Consider the following 20058-nt stretch of genomic DNA (forward strand, 5'->3'; position numbering starts at 1 on the left):
AATTTTCTAGGAAGCCACTGCCCTTCCTACCTCTCTCCTAAATGCCAAGACACAGAAGTGAAGGCTATCTCACATTTCCTTTTGTTACTTTCCTGGGTGTGAAGAAGACAATTCAATCAATTTGTGAAGCACTTTTTGCCCCATAGCATGAGGTTTGTTTTACACTGGAATTCAGAAGGGGAAATGAAAAGACACAGTGGACAGAGCAGAACAAAAATCACCAGTGCCAAGAGACAGAGTGTAAATATGTGTTGTTATCTGTGTAGATGTTTATACAGTTTAACACATAACAATGTCAGATAAGCAGACCTATATGAAAATTTAAATTTCACAGCATAGAATTCATTCCCACATACTTAGACTTGGAGTGAATGTGAAGGTTCTGTAAATTCTAAATTATACATTTAAACTATGATTTTACATTTTCAGTCATGGCCAAATTGTAGCTACCTGGCATAACATTCACCAGAAGAACCAGACAATTTTGTACTTGGGCTCTGTCACTTGAATCAATTCTATAGGAATGTTTAGCACCTACACCTGAAGATGTAACACATCTTTGAAAACCTGGAAAATTCGCATCTTAAATTAAACCGAGTGCTAAACTGTTACAGCAACAGCCGGATTGAAAAATTATTTTGATCTCTGCTAACAGATTAAAACTGCAGCATCTCCTTGGTCCTTGTTTTTAGTGTTTTATATTTATCTTACCTTTAATGCCCCGTGCTTTTCATTTGCTCCACCGATGAAAATTTCCGCCGTATCCTCGGCGTGCTCGGAGCGAGCGCGGACGAACAAGGCTGTGCCAACCTCTGAGATGTTCTTTAGTGCAACCAAGGACCCGTCGCCTTCCACCGTAAAGTCTGGGTTAGAAACCTCAAAGTTCAATTGGTTATTCCCCTTGCAGTCATCAAATTTCACTGGGGGAAAAAACAAATAATAAAAAGCACGTTATAAGTGTCCACTTTGGAACAGAGTTTTGGTGTTATTGGCTTGTTCACAGATTTTGGGAAGAAATGTCTCTCAATCTAAGCAGAAAAACTTACAAAATTTTATAGTTGTGTGACTCTAATTATTAACAAATCTTATGAATATGCACTTTAAGGAGGATGGAGAAGTTTTGACCAGGCTAACTGGGGATGTAAGAGGTAAACAAAACACTCTGGACAAGAATCTTTTCTGACCAAATGCACACCCAGTTTCACAATTTGAGCAGCAGCAATAGAGACCTTGTTATCCTCCTCATCATAGCCCAGGATCTCTAAAGGCTCTCCTGCTGGCCAAGTGGTTTCAGGTACATCTTTATGCTTAGCACTGAATATTTGCAGAATATTCAACCTCAGTCTGCTGCAAAAGTGTAGAAAAACCAAACTATAACGTTTCTTACCAACTACCAGGGCTGTCATACAGTATATGAGCTGCACTAATGGTATAGCTAAGGATAATTTTAATAAAGAGTAGCTGTCAATAATCCTGTCTCACTTTACATGAAGGGTTTAAAATATTTAGGAAAGTTGGCATAAAGAGAAAAGTGTCCCAAAGCACAAAGGTTTGAGACTTTGCTTCAAATTCCTTCTCTGAGTCCAGTAGATTCACTTTGCACAAATCACAGGATAAAATGTACGATTAAGAGATCTTCACCAAAAACTTGTAATGGCTAAGTAAACTTTTCAGATTTTGACATCTCTGAACAATATATTTGTAAGTGAAAGATTTTTCTGCAGACAATCTGTTCTGTATTCCCTACCTGCTCCTCAAGCTACTGCTGCTGCAGACTTTTCACTGACCTGTGTGCTCTCACTATTTTGATTTTACATTTCATTTCTGTTGCCTCTTTAAAAACTGCATTACACTTTCAGCAAAGATCACAGAAAGACTACAGAAAACCAATAACAATGGACTTTAAGTGAATATAAAGCACTTTGCATAATTGTTTAAAGTCACTGTATAGACTTCTTGTATTGGGACATTATTTTTAAAGGAAGAAAAATAATCCCAGAGTCTCACAACCTGGCCAATACCTAAGCTCTTTCTGACTATGCAATCTCTCTAAGTGGTCTTAAAGCACAGGCACAATCTCATAGTGGGTGACCACTCAATATTCCCAGGAAGTTGTATAAAAATCCTCTTCATCAAATTTTGTGCCTATTTCCAGACATAGCAGCTTGAAGACAGGGCTGCCAGAGGACCTCAAGGAGATCCTTCCTTTCTGGGCATTCACTGAGATTGGATCCCAGTGTAGAACACCACAGGAAAAAAGAACCATTGCTAGCCCTGGAATTTGAATACAACTTCGTTTTTATGACAAATATTGATGAGAAAGGTTAAATAAAAAGTTAAACAATGCAAATATCTCAAACATCCAAACTTCAGGACAAGGTACAAAATGAGACATGGGACATTATTTGCCGAAGCAAGAGTGGAGGGTTGGCCTTGTCTGCACCCAGATCAACACCCAGCCCTCCCTCACTGCCCGGGCCCAGTGGAACTGGGGAGAAAACGAGACGGAAAAGGCCCTGAGTCAAGATAAAGACAGGGAGGCCACTTATTTGGACATCAATGGTCAACCAGAATTGACTTGGAGAAAATTCATTTAATTGCCAATTAAAATAGATGTGGGTGGAAAACAAGACAAAACTAAAACCACCCTGTCATTCCGTCTGGCCCGTTTCCCCAGGCTCAGTGTCACTCCATCATTCCCAGCTCTTCAGCCTCCTCTCCCCGAGCAGTGGGGACGCAGGGGGAGCAGGGGGTCACAATTTGTACCTGAGGGCTCCTCTCTGGGGCTCCCTCCTCCTCACACTTCCCTGCTCCCCTCAGGACAGACCCACCTGCTCCTGCCTGGGCTCCTCCAGGGCTGCCTGGAATCCCTGCTCCACACCGGGAGCCCTTCCTCCTTTTCCTCCTCCTCATCCTCCTCCCCCTGGGGCTCACACCTCACACTTTCCCCCTCACTCCTTATTCCCAAGTACCATTTTTCCGTTTCCCACCTCTGGCACAGCAGCAGCTCCGGTGTCTCTGAGGGCTCAGCTCTGCCCGGCGCTGGGGCGGCTGCGGGGCCGGCTGGGGACAGCCCTGACCTCCCTCACAGAGACCCCACAGCCCCCACACACCCCACACACCCACCAGGGCAGCAGGAGCCCAGGAGGGATTTTGAAAGAACAAAGTTGTGACCCTGTGAATTCACACTGGAGCGTCCTCTTCCCAATGACAGTCCAAACTCCGTGATAGTCACCACAGGCTTTGCATAAAAATTCCCCCAGCACCTGAAGGATCTGCTGCTGCACAAGGTTTAAGCTCGATTACATGTTTTTAACTAAAAACTGCTCCCATTTCCTTTGCTTTACTTGAGGGCAAGAGAGCTATCCTTGGATTCGCAGCGGGACTGCAAACCAGAATTTCATCAGCTCATTTGCCGTTTCATTGAATTTTGCTGAAAGCAAAGGGGGATTATAAATAAAAAAGAGACAAAAAGCTCTTTCCCCTCAGATACTCCAATCCCTCCAGACAAACCTATCTCGGGCTGTCATGTGGCAGACTCCTGCTTGCAAAGTCTTGCACTGCAGCAGAACCAGGGAGGAAAAACTGCTGAATTTGGGAGCAGCAGCAGTTTAAAACAATTTCAGAGTGCTCAGACTGTGCTGGTGCCCACACTGCTCTCCAAGGCTGGGAACTCCTCTCAGAAAGTGTCTCGTGCTCACAGTAGGATTTTGATGGAAGGCTCTCTGTGAGCGAGGCCTCCCTGGTGAAAAACCACCCGTTGCAGTTTGTGTTGGTGACATGACAGGTGTTTTAACAGACTCACTGCAATCTCCTAAAGCTATCAACCAACAAAAAAGCAAAATTTGCCTGTCACCACAAATGTGGGAAGTTGAAATTCTCTATAGTAATCACTGGATAGATACATACACTGTATATCTCTATACACTCCATAGATCACAGCCTTTATGCAATACAAGTCTTTTCACTTATTCTTTTATTCCCTTGGAAAAAACCCTTAAACTGTATAAGAATAATAATTAAAAAAAAATAGATAAAAAAAATGAAGCAGGGTATTTGAAAAGTAACTTGTTGTACTGGTGACATCCCTGCCCACTGCAGGGGGTTGGAACTATATGATCTTAAAGGTCACTTCCAACCCAAACCATTCTATGATTCTATGAATAAATATGTTCTTCTCATAGTCAAAAACTGCTGGTGATCTAATAATAATCTATTAATAATACATTAATAGCTTACAACTGGAAACATTTGGCATCGCTCTCTGGGAAATTATGTCAGGAGTAAAGATTGGAAAAAAAAAAATTAAAAACCTTAAAAAAACTATAATAAAGTCATGCCTTAAAATCAAATGTCATAGTTCAGAGCTGTAGCATCACCCAGCCAAACACTACAGGTCCCTTCCAAGAAAAGGACACATTGTGTTGTACTTCAAAAGGAGGTTTCTCCCACCTTGCTGCTCAGCATTCACAAACGTGGAGATTCCTGCCTCGCTGCCATCTGTGGGCACTGGAGAGGATCAAAGACCACATGCAGATTTCACACATGGAATTGGGAGAAGCACTTGAATCTATATTCCCTTGGAACTAGGAATTTAGCAGGTTTAGGCTTTTTATATTTTGCTCATCTGTTGATCTTGTTTTATGAAACTCTGTAACTTTTTCCAACAAGGGCAGAAGCAAAGTTGTTTGAAAGTGGAAAACTCTTCTCTTACCGTACCTCATCCAAAACCATTGACGCTTTCAATTCCCAATCCTACCACAGGAACAAGACTATTTGATGAGGTTAATAGCAAAGAGAAGGAAAGAAAATGAAAAGGCTCTGAGAAGTACTGATATGCAGGAGTGACATTAGGAGCGGGTGGAAGGAGATGAAGTGATCACAAGGACAGAGAACACTGAAGATTATTTGGCCTAAGGACCAACAGAGATGAAATGGAAGCCAATTGTTTCGAGAGTCGAAGAGAACTGTAGCCTTAGATAAAATCCTTAATCAGAAGTTAGGAACTTTATCAGAATGATGCTGTCTCCTGGACTGGGCTGACTAGGGAATATTGAATGAGATTGCATTGCATTCCCAGCCATTCTTCCCAGCCCCTCACAGGAATGTTTGCTTCCTTAACCTCATGTGGCTTCTGGGGAAGAGCCGATGCAAATAATCAAAATTTCCAGTACTTGAGCTGCCCATAGCAGGCTCCAGTAGCAACTGCACAGCCAAAGGAGCTGGCCCTGGCACTGAGCACACTTCCCTGCCCTGCCAGGCACTCAGGAGACATCTGAGGAGTTCCAGCTTCATCAGCTTACTCAGATTTCCACCTGCAGCACTACATCTATCCCTTAAACAAACCTGTACATCACTGATGCCCTAAAAATGCACAGCCTGTTAAATGTAGGGCAAATGGGCTTTTTAGTTCTTATTCTCTGGTGAAAAAAGTCTTGCTTTGTACATAAAGCCTGGGTACAAATCTCTATGCACACTATAAAGTGTCATTAATTAATTACTCCTTATTTCCTCCTAGTACTAACCAATGTAACAAGAAACTAGACAGAAGTGTGTGGATATCAGTTGTGGGAAGCTTCAGATGGATATTGAAGAACAATTTCCAGCTAACCATTAAAAGAAGGTGCTGGGGATATGCTGAATATGTGCCATTACAGGGTTTTAACATAAGTTTAATCAAATAGAAGATTAATCCAAAATCATTCAACACCACTTTCAGCACCTGATCCCGCTTCAAACCAAGAGAATGAACTAGGTGACACCTTAAAGCTTTTTCCACACATAAAAGTTCTAGATCTAATTATTATCCCTCTCTTTTCAGGTCTACATTAGGCCTATAATTATAGGGTTCATTCAAGAAAAGAAAAACTACAAAAATGAAGTGAACCATCCACTGTATCTTATTACACAGCTTATTCATCCAGCTGAGTCCTGGACATTGCCCTCTCTCCCAAGACTGAGGGAAATTTGGGCATGGGACTGAGAACTGAATCCAAGATGAACAAGCACACAGGAAAATAGGAAACAGCTCCACTGAAAAACAATCTAAATGACAGAAAGAGCCAGGTTTCTAAAAGGTATAGAATAGCTGTTTTCAGAAATAAAATACCCTGTTACAAAGGGTCTTTTCAGATTTATATTTAAACAATCCCCAGACACCAAAAACAGAATAGTTACCAAAATCTCCGTCAGCTGGATGGAGAGCACACGCTCTAGGGACTCTGCCAAGGTTCATGGACAGCTCCTGCACACTCACTTTGTGCTTGAGCTTAAGGAGTTTAACGGGATTGTAAAATCTGCAGAGCAAAGGCCACTTGTTTGCTCTGTGTCTGTACAGAACTTGCAACAAAATGAGTCATATTTGATGCTTAAGGAGCTACAAAAGTGCAAAAAACGAATAATAGCAGTTCAGCTCTAGCCCCAAACTAAAACATTAGTGATGCTACACCTGACCTGACTGGTGATTGTGTCTTGTTGACAAGAATTCAATGGGCAATTAAAACAATGATCTAATATCTATTTATGTGGAGGTGGAGTTCTCCAGTTATTGACACGTATATGACTCTTTGGATGTTCCTAGTCGTGCTCCAGCTGCCAAATGAACATCTTTATTGTGTCTAATATGCCACATGGTATGAGACAGGCTCCAAAACTCCGTGCAAGCAGGATGAAAATACTGCCAAGCAGCTCCCAATGAAAAACAGCACGAGTGTCACTCATCGCCCTCTGCTCATTTCTCTGCCTCCTGTGTCAGACTTTTACTCCTTTCTGTAAAAAAACCCATTCACATGTGAGTTGTACAGAATATTTCTGCCCACCAATCAATATTCATTATTAGTAATACCTGCATACATCCCAAGGCTTTAACACTGACTTCGAGCTTATTATTGTAAAAAAAACCTGCTGGAAAAAGGTTTCTTGTGCAAGATCCCACAGCTGAAAATATTAACCTTTATAGATCTCAGCAAGAAAACTCCAGGTCCTGGGATTCACTATTTCAGTGCATCCCATTCTCACTGCTATGATAAACCAGCTATGTGAGGTTTCTACACAACTCTGATATTTACGATAACGAACCACAGATGTTTAAAGAATACTATTTTAAAACACTCAAAGGTTAGCAGTTGCATTTCTTGTAAACTATAAAATGAAAACAAGCTGAAATAGATTTGTATTCAAAAGCATATATTAGCCTGGTATATTCCTCTTCCAAAGTAATTTTTTTTTCCTGAGTTTAATTCTCAAAAGTATAATTTGTTTTGAACAGAAGTATAGAATCTGTAATGTTGTCTCTGATGAAACCTCTACAAAAGTATTCTGAATAAATAAAGATACATATTTATCTTTAAGCACACCAAAACTTACTCAGTATGTCTCTATGTACAGGTATTCATATTTTTCTGTTAGCTGATCATAACTAACAACAAAATGGCTCCTCAGTGAGGAAATTTCACACTGAAAATACAGACTTAATTACTCTATCAACGAAGATTAGGAACCTTTCTGTTAATATAACCCAGCCTTGCTCAAAACAGTGGGAATTACAGAATCAAACAAATATTATCCTGTGTATTTGTTCTAATCCTTTTTTGTGAATAACTTTGGATCATATTGGAACCACAAGTCAGAAGCTGTATCTGTGAGAGGTCTAGAGATGCAAGAAAAGAACATTACAGCTACACAAAGGCAACTCAGCTTCCCAGCCCAGCAGGGATTTGTCAGCTCTGCTCAAAAGTCCTCCCTGCTCAACGACTTTAGCAAAATAGAGAAGTTGGACAGAAAGTGGTGAAGCTGAGCTTCATTAACTACAAAGAGAGAAAAGTGATGGTGGAAGCAAATGGAAATGACTCTGAGTGCTGTTGTTGTGTATAAAAATTCATAAAGCACCATGACCCAGGGAAGCTCTTGTTAGCAGTAAACACTGCTGAGGACTGCAAGCAGCAGGAGGGGAGGGGGGAGATGGAACAGGCCCCACGGAATGTTCCTTGCCTGACTCTGGCACGGGGACTCCCGGCAGCTCCACACAAACTGCAGAAGTGCAAAGTGCTGTGAGCCTTCAAGAGCTGAATTATCCTGTGGAGGGGATGAAACCTGCCTGGAACCAACACATCTGGACAACCTAAATCCATGGAGGAACAAGAGAGCTGCTGTGACAGCAGCTGACGGCGCAGGGGCTGTTGCAACAAAAGAAATCCTGCACTGCGAGCCAACAACACCATCCACCAGGAGAAACAGCTTCTTTCCTGCCTTTGTGATGCCTTCAAAATCACCTCTGGAACACGAGTTTTGGCAGGGAGCCCACAGCCACTGTGCTTCTGCTGTTTGCCTGCAAGAATACCTGAACAGCAGAAGGGAAAAGAATAGAAAGAGGAAAGTGCTGCCCCGTGACGCTTTTGGGGGCAGACTAATGGGAGACAAGACACTGTCAACAGTTAAGTCAGACAGGTTGCTCCTAAAGATATGAGGTTGTCATTATTTCATATCTGAAAGTGCTCTATAAATAATGGATTTATAGCTTAGAAAAAGTACAAGCTTGACTAAAATATTTCTTTGCACAAAAATGTTATTGAACACTTAATAAAATGAGTGAAATGAATTTTATGAAAACCTTTTTTGAAGGCTTTTAAACAGTTTAATGCTAAATTCTAGCTCTGCAGTAGAATTGCTACAGAAATCCAATGAGCAACAGTAGGTTATTATCTCCCGCTGCACTTTTATGATTTTCTTGTGTTTATATAATTTCTTTATGTGCCCCTGAAGTAAATTACAATGATGCCTTATTTAGCATCCAGATAGTCAAAAACTGAGGAAACATGAGCAACAGCACAATGTTCGTCAGAACATAAAAAGAATTAAGACAAAAACACATTTATATTCAACTTCTTTGGAAGAACAAGTACTAAACAACAGACTTCATCCTTGCACTATAAAGTCTACAAAAATAAACTGATTACCTAAACTAGCAAAAATCCCCGTGTGATTTATGTGTGGTGATCAGGTTTGTGCAGAGCCCTGTTACAATGCAGAAATTGGGCCAGCAGTTCATCCAGTGGGCACTGGGGTGTGGATATCTGCCCTTTGGAGAACAGGAGAAATGGTACCTATTAATAGTCACAGTCTTCTCTGTGCTGTCAAAATTCATCCCAAGGATACAGCACAGACAGGAGATCAGCTTCCTGGAGATGAAGAAAGAGAAGGGATTTCACCCAGAAACCACTGCAGTGAAAAGGTGTGGTGTTTTTACCATAAGAATCACATTGGTCTCTCTCCTGCACCTCATCTCTGCCACCAACAGCCTTTGAAGAGCTGGAAAATTGTTAATAACTTGAAATTGTGTAGCACAGATCAGCTGAGCAATAAGTGGTGGCTGACTGAAGGCTCCCTCTGCTCTGTGTCATGGTTACGTGACTCCAGAACCAGTGACTCCCTGCCCTCTGAAGAGGCATCGCCAGTTCTCTGCTCTGCCTCTCTCCTCACCTTCTCTATTCAACACTGCACTATGGCATCTTTTAAGATCTCACCAAGCTCTGCCTCTCCTCTCCTGGCACATCACAGCACCACTTGTCTGGAATCATTATCACAGCAGGGACCCTGAGCTGGAGCTGGACAACCCTGCCTCAAAACCAGAAGCAGCACAACCTGTATCAGCCCAGCTCTGAGGCCAAATGTCTTTGTCCTGCAGCTTTGGGGTTCCTGTTTGGGATTCCAGTGAGTATTTGCACAGAGTGTGATGTGAGCAAGATGGTCCATCAGCACCAAACTTGAGGATTCCTGCCTTTTTCCTCACATGTCACTGCTTCTTCTTGCCTTACCCTACTGTGCTCCCTCCTTCCTTTCTCCTAGAAAGGAAGATCCCTCAATGGCCTCTCATGCTTTTCTACCAACAGATTTATTCTACCAACAGGGCTCCATCAGCTGCTTGAAAATACAGTCTCTGGCTGCTTGAAATTACAGGAAAATACTTCAATCAAAAGTGAAGGCGTTCCCTCCTCCCCCCAGCAGACTTCACCAGCTCACATTACATGATACCTTCACACATCATTTTGCTGCCCATTGTCTTATTTAGGGCAAAAATCTAATGAAGTGGAAGGAGTTGTAATGAGCTGTTCTCAGTTGGAAGTTTCCTTGACTTATTCATTACAACACAGGCATGTTATTGACTGATCTCCTGGGTCAGTGGCTGTGTTATAAGGCACGAGGGTGCTACAGCTTCTGGTCTAAACCCTAGAGAAAAATTATGGTTTCTACAAAAATATGATGTCAGTGAGTGCGTCTGAACAAATATAAAAATCAAAACTTTAGATGTGGTATCACAGTCATTGATCTTCTGAGCACAACACACAGTTCAGTTTAACTGGAGCTGGAACCTCTTTGTAAATGCAGAGGACAGAGACTGATACTGCATTTGTGGACCTACTGTCACATCTGTGGAGGAATATGACATTTCACTGTTAATGCTGCATCGATTCTGAGCAGCCCAAATGACCCCAAACCCAGCAGAAATATTTAGAAAAGACTCTTTTTTAGTTACAGAGAAAGGGTTTCCCATTGCAATGCAAATGATGGATAATATCCCATTTTAGCAGATTTCCATAACATTGTGCCGACAACCCCAGGAGAGCACGAGATGAAATTAAGTTTAGATTCTTACAAAATCTTCACTGGCAGAGTCTGAGACACAAGCAGACAGAATCAAACACATTCAAATGCATTCAATGTGTTTGTGGCTCTGCAGATTGCTGTGAGAAGTTTGTCGATATGAAATTATTTGTATCCTATGGTGGAGAGAGATCAGACAAAAATCTGAGTTTGTACAAGAATTCCAGAGGGATATAATGGATAATTACCTTTGAATGCTGGCTGAATAAAGCTGGAAGAAGCAGTACACTACTGACCATGAGTTTTGTTGTCTTCTGCACAAGCACACACCTGAGCTTTGAGCAGTCACCTTAAGTGTAAACAGAATCCAATGTCTTGATGTGTGTAATTTATTGAAAACTAATCAGTTGAGGTTCCATTCAGGAGAAAAAAATCAGCGTCCCAGGAGATTTAACTATATAAATAAAATGCTATCAGCAGATGTCAAAAAGTAACAACAAGCAATCACTCACAGGAAACAGCTGCAGTGCAACCAGCACAGAAAGTACCTTATTTACACCAGGATGTGTTTCAAATGCCTCCAAAGCCACAAATTTATTTAGTAAGGGTTTTCCATTAACTAGACAATTAGTCAAAGGTCATGGGGATATTTTTCCTCAAGTTCACAATTAAAACTGTTTGTCTTCAAGATGAGTTTGTTATAATTACAGTGATCTGTCATTTCTTAATGTGATCTGTCATAACTTCTTTTTTTCCTTTTTTTAAATTGTTTTTGTTTTTTAATGGCACAAGCTTCTGTCAACACTTAATTAACGTAATTTTTACATGAGTTTCAAGTTAATCTAATAGAAATTATGATATATTCTTAGACGAACAGAAGGTTCACTGTTATGCACCAATTTACATGAGCTTGAAGTTTGGCCATTAGTAGAAAAGGCAAATAAGTGATAACAATGAAATATGGGGCCTCACTGGAGAAATAGATGCTTCGTCTGCTCCTTCAGTGGGAAGTTCAAATAACTCAGTGATTTGAGGCTGGAAGTAGAAATTACTATTGTAAAAAATATCTTTTGTTCTACACCAAATCCACGGCAGCTGCTCCCACCCTCATACCCTTGTTTTTATCAGAGATGGGAGAAAAAATATTGCTTGAGATATCTGCCTTGCTCCAGCAGTGCATGGAGACAAGAAGTCAAAGTGCAGGAGCTTTTCATTAAGTGAGCTATCACTACCAAGTGCTTTCTGCACATTCCCCACAGATCCTGGGCGAGGCAATATTGCCTCCACCTCCTCAGCCTTGGATCCTGCTTTCACCTCGTGTGTGAGGTGCCAGCTAATCTGGGATTCAGCACACTGCTGCCTCACCACCCTAAGAAGAAGCAAAACTATTGGCCAGGAAATGTTAAAAAAACCAAAAACACGGGCACCTACATACAGCTGCACTTCTTCTGGAATGATAATAATTATTATTATAGAAGTCTCCCCCAATGTACAGCAATATTTTCTGAAAAGGCATCCCCAGGAATGAAGCTTTCACATGTGCAGCTGATCTCCAAAGAGCCCTCAGGGGTAGGAGTTTGTTTCAGAAATAGAGAGTGACGCATCATTTACGATACAGAAAAGGAAATGAGAGTGAGTAATAAATCCACTGTGCAATATTTTCCTTTCAAAATGGAGCCTGTAGGTTGCTGGCCTATTTTCCCAGCTGCTGAATGAGTAATGCCAGGCCTGAAAATCTGCTCAAACCATTTATTCTGTGGATTGTTCGACTTTCCCTGTGAAAAACTGAAACAAGGTTCCTCCCATTTTCAGGGGAAATCTTTGGTTTCTTGTCTTCTCCATCAATAAATCTGACAGAGAAATAACAGTTTCTCTTAGTAGCTTTACCAAGTTCTCTCAAGTGAGTTGCCTCAACCTTTTATTCAAGGAAGCAGCATAAAGCTGATTTCTCCAGACAGATCTGATAAAAGCTTAAATAACAGACCTATAATCCTTTTTAGCCCTCAGTCTAAAAATCAGACACAGTTTATGAATAGCTTTTCAGAATGCCTTCAAAATCTAAATTGCATTTAATTTCTCATAATTCTCATAAAATGAGCTGGTAATTAAGCTTTTGTTTCACTCAAGTAACAAGCCAGTTCCAACACACAGATCATTCTATAAACCATGTAAAAAAATCAAATGCTTAATTGCAGCCTGCTAAAGTACAAAACTCCTGAGAATAACAAGGAAAGCCACCTCTCAAAAACTCGGCTGGATTTTAAACTTGCTAAACTTATTCTCATCTATTCCAAACAATATCAGTGCTTGAGTAACAGTTGCAGAACCAAATAACCTTGGTTTGAATTTTGACTCGCACACTAAGATCAGACAAGTCGCACTGCTGAGAACAATGTAATTAAAATTGCACCATGTAATCTTGCTCTGCACAGTCATTCCCAGAACAGTTTCTATTCACATCAAACACAGGCTTTTATACTTTAAAGAAAGGCAGGCTTTGGCATCTTCCACAAAAGAAGTGACCTGAGGGAAAGTATATTCTGTCAGTCAGGATCATTTATAAGCAACCTGAAATTTGTTTACACAGATAAACCAAGGAAAGACTATCAGGCTACTGAAGTTTCTGCCTCTTTTAGTAACTAAGGAACAGTAAAAAAAAAACAAAACAACCAAAGAAAAAACCAACAGAAAACACAAACAGCACAACAGTAACTATTTGATGATCCAGGTGACACTGGTATTCATGTTTGCTACTTAAATGGGTGGCATTGCCACACGTGCTCACGTTTCAACAAGTAGGATTGTATAGGAAACAAGTGACAATGCAAAGTTGTGCCAATCCCTTGATATGATCTGTATTTCAAATATACACTCTGCTTCAGAGTGCCATTTGCTGTTGTGTGGTTGTCAACCAACCCGCAGTTTGCATCGCTGGAACCACAAGCTCAGATTGGGATCAATGCAGTGTTTGATTCCAAGGCTTTTTGTCAGCCTCGGGAACACGGATCAGGCCATGACTGACAGTTTACACAAAATCTGTGACCAATGAATAGCATTTTTTTCTTATATTCAACTCCACAGTCAACAAAAGAGTGCAGTGAAAAGCCATCTGAGCCAGCCCAGATATGAACACCCACAACAAGGACTGTGTAGGAAAAAGCATTACCTGAAAAATGAAAACAGGACAACTCTAGTGTGGAGATTAAGGGCACCAGAATCCCCCTGGTGAATAAGATTTCTTTTCAGTAATATACTTTTATATTATTTCTGATTTGTGTCATACTCATTTTCATATGGCACCGGACACAGATCAGACAAGATGCTGCCTTATCACACAGTAACTGTAGATAATTACCAGGTCAGTAATAAAGCTAAAATTTTATATACCAGATAATCTCTTACATTTAATAAATAACCTTAAAACTAAGTGAATTCCATCCACCATCATAGTTGCCAACACAACAAAATTTGCCAGTTGTTCAGTGGCAGTTCTACATCCACTCAATCAATTTCTTTTTTTGAATTATTACCTTCATTTTTCCAAGTCAAATAGAATTAAAAAACATGATTTCCCATCTTGCTTTTTCTCTCCTTAGGCTTGGTATAGGTGCCACTAATTGCAAATGCTCTGCTGAGTGCACTGAGGATTAGTCATATAGATTCTCTACACTCTCACCTGACTTTGCAGCATTAGGATGCAGAAACCTCAGCACATCTGTTTGAATAAATGTCTCTTGCCTTTCACATTAGAATAACTGCAACGATTATAATGCTTATGAAGCTTAAAGAGGTGAGATAATAATCAGTCACTCTTTACTTTGCTGCTGGTTATAAAGCCATTAAAAAGAGAAAAAAAATACTAAACCCCCCAAACCACTGAATCTGTGCATTTTTCCAGCTCGTGTGCCCTTCCAAAGCGTTAGTCTCTTGTGACAAATAAAGCACCATCCTTCTGAACACTGATATTCCTCATTCCTGTTCCACTTTGCTAATGGCTACAATGGTGACACACAGAGAATTCATTTGGTAAACCTGATTTGCCAAAAGTTTTCAAGTGACACAATGTTATATATTTATGCACGTGGCTGCTTAGCAACTTTGTAGTAGTTCCAGTCAGGCACTGAGGCGTAAATAAATAATTATGCCATAGCAGAGAGGGAAAGTGAGACATTTATAGATTTAGGAATAGAAAGGTTATCAGAATTCATCACCTAGGAACAAATATAATATCCTCAGCTCCCCTGTCTAGCACGCATCCAGCAAGAAATAAGTTATAAACTCGCTGACAAGTGAGTTAACTTGGGAGCTTGAGGTTTAAATGAACTCTGCAGCTAATTAAACTGAGCTCAGTGCTTCTGGAGGTGGATGTTTGCATCTTAGCACACGCTTTATTCGGGAATAAACAGTTGCCATTCACTCAGCCACACATTGGAAAGCTGACAGATTCCAGGGAAATGAGAACACAGACATGCCACGCACTTTCTTGTGGTTCCCAAGGAATGGAGACTGGTTAGATAACACATGGAAATCCAGTGCACAGAGGCAGCTCTGGGAGCCCTGCAGGCTCTGAGAACATGATCAGACTGTAGTGTCAACACGGTTCCCTCCACACGACTTTGGTGATGATTCCAATCCAAAAGATTGGTTTTACAACTCCACACTTGTCCTAAACATTTCAAAGTGATGGATGTGATTATTCACTAGAATCGTTTAACAATAGGCTAGAACTTGCATCAATGAATATTAACTAAAAAAAAATTAGTTTTCAAGTACCAAAGGCTTTGTGTATTCAGCCTGACAGACAACTTTCATTCCCTCCCTCCCCTTCTCTTTCCCCTCAGTGTTTTGCATAAATACTCTATTATTACAAAGTCCTGCTGTCTGGAAACTGGTGATACTTATTATTGCAGAGGCAATGGCTGCTATTGTACTGAAATGCAGAGTGATATAGGTGCAGTGCTACCATTATACTTTAAAGTTTTTCATCTTGTATAATTTTTTTGGAAAGCAATTCTTAATCATCACCTCCAAGACCTTTTATTTTGCAAATCTCTTCATTAAAATTTCCTTTCAAAGCTGAACAAAACCAGATTTCGTTACAGCCCTGATAGATATCCATTAATGTTTTGAAGTTCTGCCAGAGATAAGTCTGGAGTGAGAACATTCTTTACTAGGGAAGCTTTCACAGAAGAGTAAATTACAGACAGAGAGCTGGATCCTGAACTGGCATAAACAGCACAGCCCTGCCAGCCATTTCCTCCACATGGAACAGTTATCCCAGATGTATCCCAATTCCAACCCAGGACAGACTTTCCTTGCAGAAGAAACTGGAGCCCAGCAGCCCTGGCTTAGTGAAAGTAGATTAGCTGGCCTTGAGAAGCAATCAAGAAACAAAGTATAGACTCTTTACATTCCCCCACATCTGTGCCTGTCTTTGAAGAACGAGACTTTCTGCTGTTTGTACACTCAGCACCAAGATGAACGAGCTCAGTCCTTCGAGGAAGGGTTTCTCTTGCCATGATTTCCAGCTCACCTCTCTTCCACCTGCTCTCCTTTCCACAGAGACTCCTACACAGCAACTGATAATGAATTGGACTGCTCAACTTAGTTACCTTTCCAAAGTTGTTTCCCAATTTTACATTCCTCCTCCAGCTTTCCAAACCACCAGAGGAGTAAACATTATTTTACTACTGCATTCACTTGCTGTTCCAGTAGGAGACTCTGCATTTCTCTCCCTTTTTCTTTGGATGTGTCTAGAAAACTCTCCTTGGTAGCCATGGAAAATAAATCAACTTTTACCTGTATTAACATATCAGGGATTCCAGGTTCTGTAACTGTGAATTGCTCGTTTGAGCTCACACAGCCAGTCAGTTCCATAAAACCATGGAATCTGTAAGGCTTGAAACGACCTTTAAGATCATCAAGCCCAACTTTTAACCCACCACCTTGTTCACCACTAAACCATGTCCTCAGGTGCCATATCCACATGTTTTTTGAACACTTCCAGGAATGGTGACTCCAACAGTTCCCTGAGCAGGCTGTTCATGCTTTACAACCCTTTCTGTGAAGAAGTTTTTCCAGAGCCAGTGCAGGACCTGCCCACAGGTCTGCAGGGCACTGCTCTCTATAAAAGTCTCACCAGCACACCAGGGGAAGATGCCCACACCCCAGAAGAGCAGCATTTTGACACAAGCATCAACTCTTGCTTAAGAAAAAACCTGGAACTCCCAGGATCATTGATCAGCACTTGCAAACCAGGCTCAGAAAGTTAACTACCACCGTTTGACAGCAGATGGTGTCACAAAGCCTGTCACTCTTAGCAATGGCAAAGCTTTTGGTGTGCAGAATCATGTCAAATTTACTTCATTGTCTCTGTACAAAGGCCATCAGTTTTTTTATTTGCACTGAAATAGGTTTTGGCTAAAAATATTGAAAATTCTTGTGTTCAAAATGCATAATATGACCTACAGGAATCAGGCACGGCCACAGAAGCTGCCTGAGAAAGTTCATCTCAAGGGCAAGCACATATAGAGAGTGTTGAAAACATTAGACAGGGATGTTCAAATTGATATTTAGGATTAAAAAAGGATATTTGAAATTCAGTAATACCAACATGAGTATCCAAGCGCTGAATACGGACAATAACTAGACACTGATATTTTAAAAGTCAAACTGGTGCATTTCATTGTTATTAGGAGTGGAATAAAATGCACCAAAGAAGCTTCAAATACCACAGCTCCGTTCCCATTCCCAGCCAGGCAGTATTTATACATCAGGGACCAGGCTCTTAACAGGCAGAGACCAGTTCTCCAAATGGCACAACATGGAATAACATCAGCAGGGAAAATCAAGAAGCAGCAATTAGATTCTGCAATGTGTTACAACATTCTGCTTGAGAGACAAATGGAAAAGAAAGGCACATATTCCAAAGGAAAGTGTTACCGGTTGTTTGAGCAAGTTCTTTAATTCTTAGGCCATAGGACAGATGGAGATTTCATTAATGGGGAGAGTTGTTTCTACATGACAGAAAAATTGCTCCCAAAATGAGTCCTCCTGGTGCTGAGCTGCCAGAGCTACTTTAGTGAAAGGATCACGTGGGGGCTTTCTCATTCTGCCTCTACCAATTATTTCAAGCATGAGTTTTCATTCTAGGTCAAACAAAAAAAATATTTAACATTAAGAATATTTTTAAAATTTAATTTAAATTAATTTAATTTAATTTTTAATATAATTTAATTTAAGCAAAAAAAAAAAACCAAAAAGTCCCTCAGATTTTCAAATTTAAACAAATTTCTGGGCCAAAAAGCAATTGTTCTCACACATGCATAAGGTTCATCATGAGGCATCACCCCAATAAACTGACATGTGATACTGCTTGAGAGTCACATCAGAAACAGAATTTCAGTATTGAAAAAAAGAGATTTATACGTTTACAAAAAACACAAAATCACCAGGATCCCATTAAAAAACCACCACCTTCCAACCAGTGAAAATATTTAGTGCTCTTTATCTTGTTTCAAGTACTGTGTGAGGCAAACCACATAAACTATTTCTCTATTACTCTTTTTTTAAACAGACCCAATATCCATTCTATGCGGAAACAAATAGATGGTGATGTGTAAATTAACTTCTTGTTTATTAAAATAATATCACATTTCCACAGGCACAGAAGGGAATTAGGGATTTCTCTTTTCAGATGTTACCTCCTCCATAAATCTTAAAGGTTTACACATAATTAATTAAAAACTGTTGCAGTCTATAACTCATCATTACATATATCAGCTAACATTTCTCATTAAGGCTACAGATTTTGCAGTTGCAGCTGCTGCATGGAAAATAAGGTCTTTTTAGATGTATCCTTCATAAAACAGGCTATGTTGTAGATTCCCATTATTTTGCCTGTGGTTTGTTGGGGTTTTTTCCCTGGCAGATACGAACTTTTCTGCTGTTGCTTTAAGACAGCATTTACCTGAGAAGCAGGAAATTCAAATCCAGCATTTTAAGAAAGCCTCCCCCCAAAAAAGAAACTTCTTAGCAAACATCAGAGCAGAGCAAATAATTCACAGCAATCCTTTATTTATGGGATTTGCCATTTATTTTTCTATTCGCCACAGATTGCTAAATTCTTATATGTAAATTATTCATGAATTTCTGCCAATGCTTCTCCCATTTAAATTACTATGAAAATGCAGTTGCAATTATTCAGATTTCAACATTGGCTCTCTCAGGTTTTTGGAGCACTGGTTCTGTTCCATGATTGGTCGCCGCTTGCCAATTTGGAATTGGTTTCAAACATTACACTTGAGTACACAGTTCAAAATTTACTTTGTCAGTTCTATACTTGCAATTTGTGCTCTGAATATAATGTTTTCTGACATTTCCATACTGACAAAAGCTCTAGTGTAGACACAGCTATATCTTGCTTCAATGGGCATTTCAGGGGCATTATTTCAGTCATTCTCAGTGCCAAAGCCATTACCAAAACACATAAGACAGACAGGAGAGGGTTTAGACATTAACTGCCTCTGTGTTTTCTGCTATTTATAAAGGTGTTTGAGTCAGTGGGGCTTTGTTAACAATCCCAGCTGGTCGCTACTCAAGCCATCCTTAAATTGTGTACCCAGCCCTTCGGGGAGGAACACGACAGATCACAGCCCTGGAGCCCAACAGGAAGGGAAGGGGATGGCAAAGAACTGTCCTTCCAAGCAGTAGGTGCAGATCTTGGCTTGTGAGTCCATCCCCTCCACCCAGGAGGGAGAACTCTGCCCTCAGGAGCTGTTAATCACTTTAGCTAAAGCATTTTGGCATCCCAGCAGGCCAGCCCTGGACACAAGTCTCAGTTCTTCTCCAGGACCTGGAGCTCACAGGTGTGCACAGGGGGAAGCCCTCAGTACTGACCCTGCCAATCCCTGCCAAAAAAAAGAGGTGGAGAAACTTAGGGACACCAAGACAGTTCACTACCAGATCAAAACCAGAATTCCCCTGATGCAAGATGAGGCCAAGGGGTTCTCATTCTTCACTTTCCTTGGGTTTTGTTTCTGGGTTTCACTGCACCCGCTTCAAACACGAGTGGAAGGGGGAATGTGAGGAGTGATTCACCTCAATATCAGCATTACTGAAGGCCACACAACATTTTCATCTCAAAATCTCTGAAGCCACCCATGCCGTGAATCTACATTGGCACCTTTATTATTAAAACATTGCTTTGTGCCCGGTGACCCTCACGTCCACGGGCAAACGACCTGAGGTTAAACACAGATCAGGAGGGACAGGCAGAGCAAACAGAGGGACAGAAAACACTGCAAGTTTCAAAATGGCAGCTCACCATTCTTCCAAACTTTTAACAGTTTACTTTTCCCCATCCCTTTTCAGAAGAGAACGATTATAACGGAATCTCCCCGTGTTAGCAGTAATGCATTTTACATTAGAGAGCCTGATCTGGCTTCACAAGATTGAACA

The 20058-nt window shown here is 40.7% G+C and overlaps 1 protein-coding gene across 2 annotated transcripts in view; it reads right to left on the reverse strand.

Annotated features, from left to right (window-relative positions):
- The window catches only part of CDH13 (cadherin 13), a 451056-nt gene that overhangs the window by 289713 nt on the left and 141285 nt on the right, over positions 1-20058 (reverse strand). For both annotated transcript variants that reach the window (XM_027685001.1, XM_027685000.1), the window contains exon 3: positions 712-920. In XM_027685001.1, the coding sequence (XP_027540802.1) occupies positions 712-920 (209 nt within the window). The remainder of the gene's footprint in view (positions 1-711; positions 921-20058) is intronic.

Source organism: Neopelma chrysocephalum, unplaced genomic scaffold (genome assembly GCF_003984885.1).
Source record: "Neopelma chrysocephalum unplaced genomic scaffold, ASM398488v2 Primary Assembly neopelma1_68, whole genome shotgun sequence".
Taxonomy (NCBI): Eukaryota; Metazoa; Chordata; class Aves; order Passeriformes; family Pipridae; genus Neopelma; species Neopelma chrysocephalum.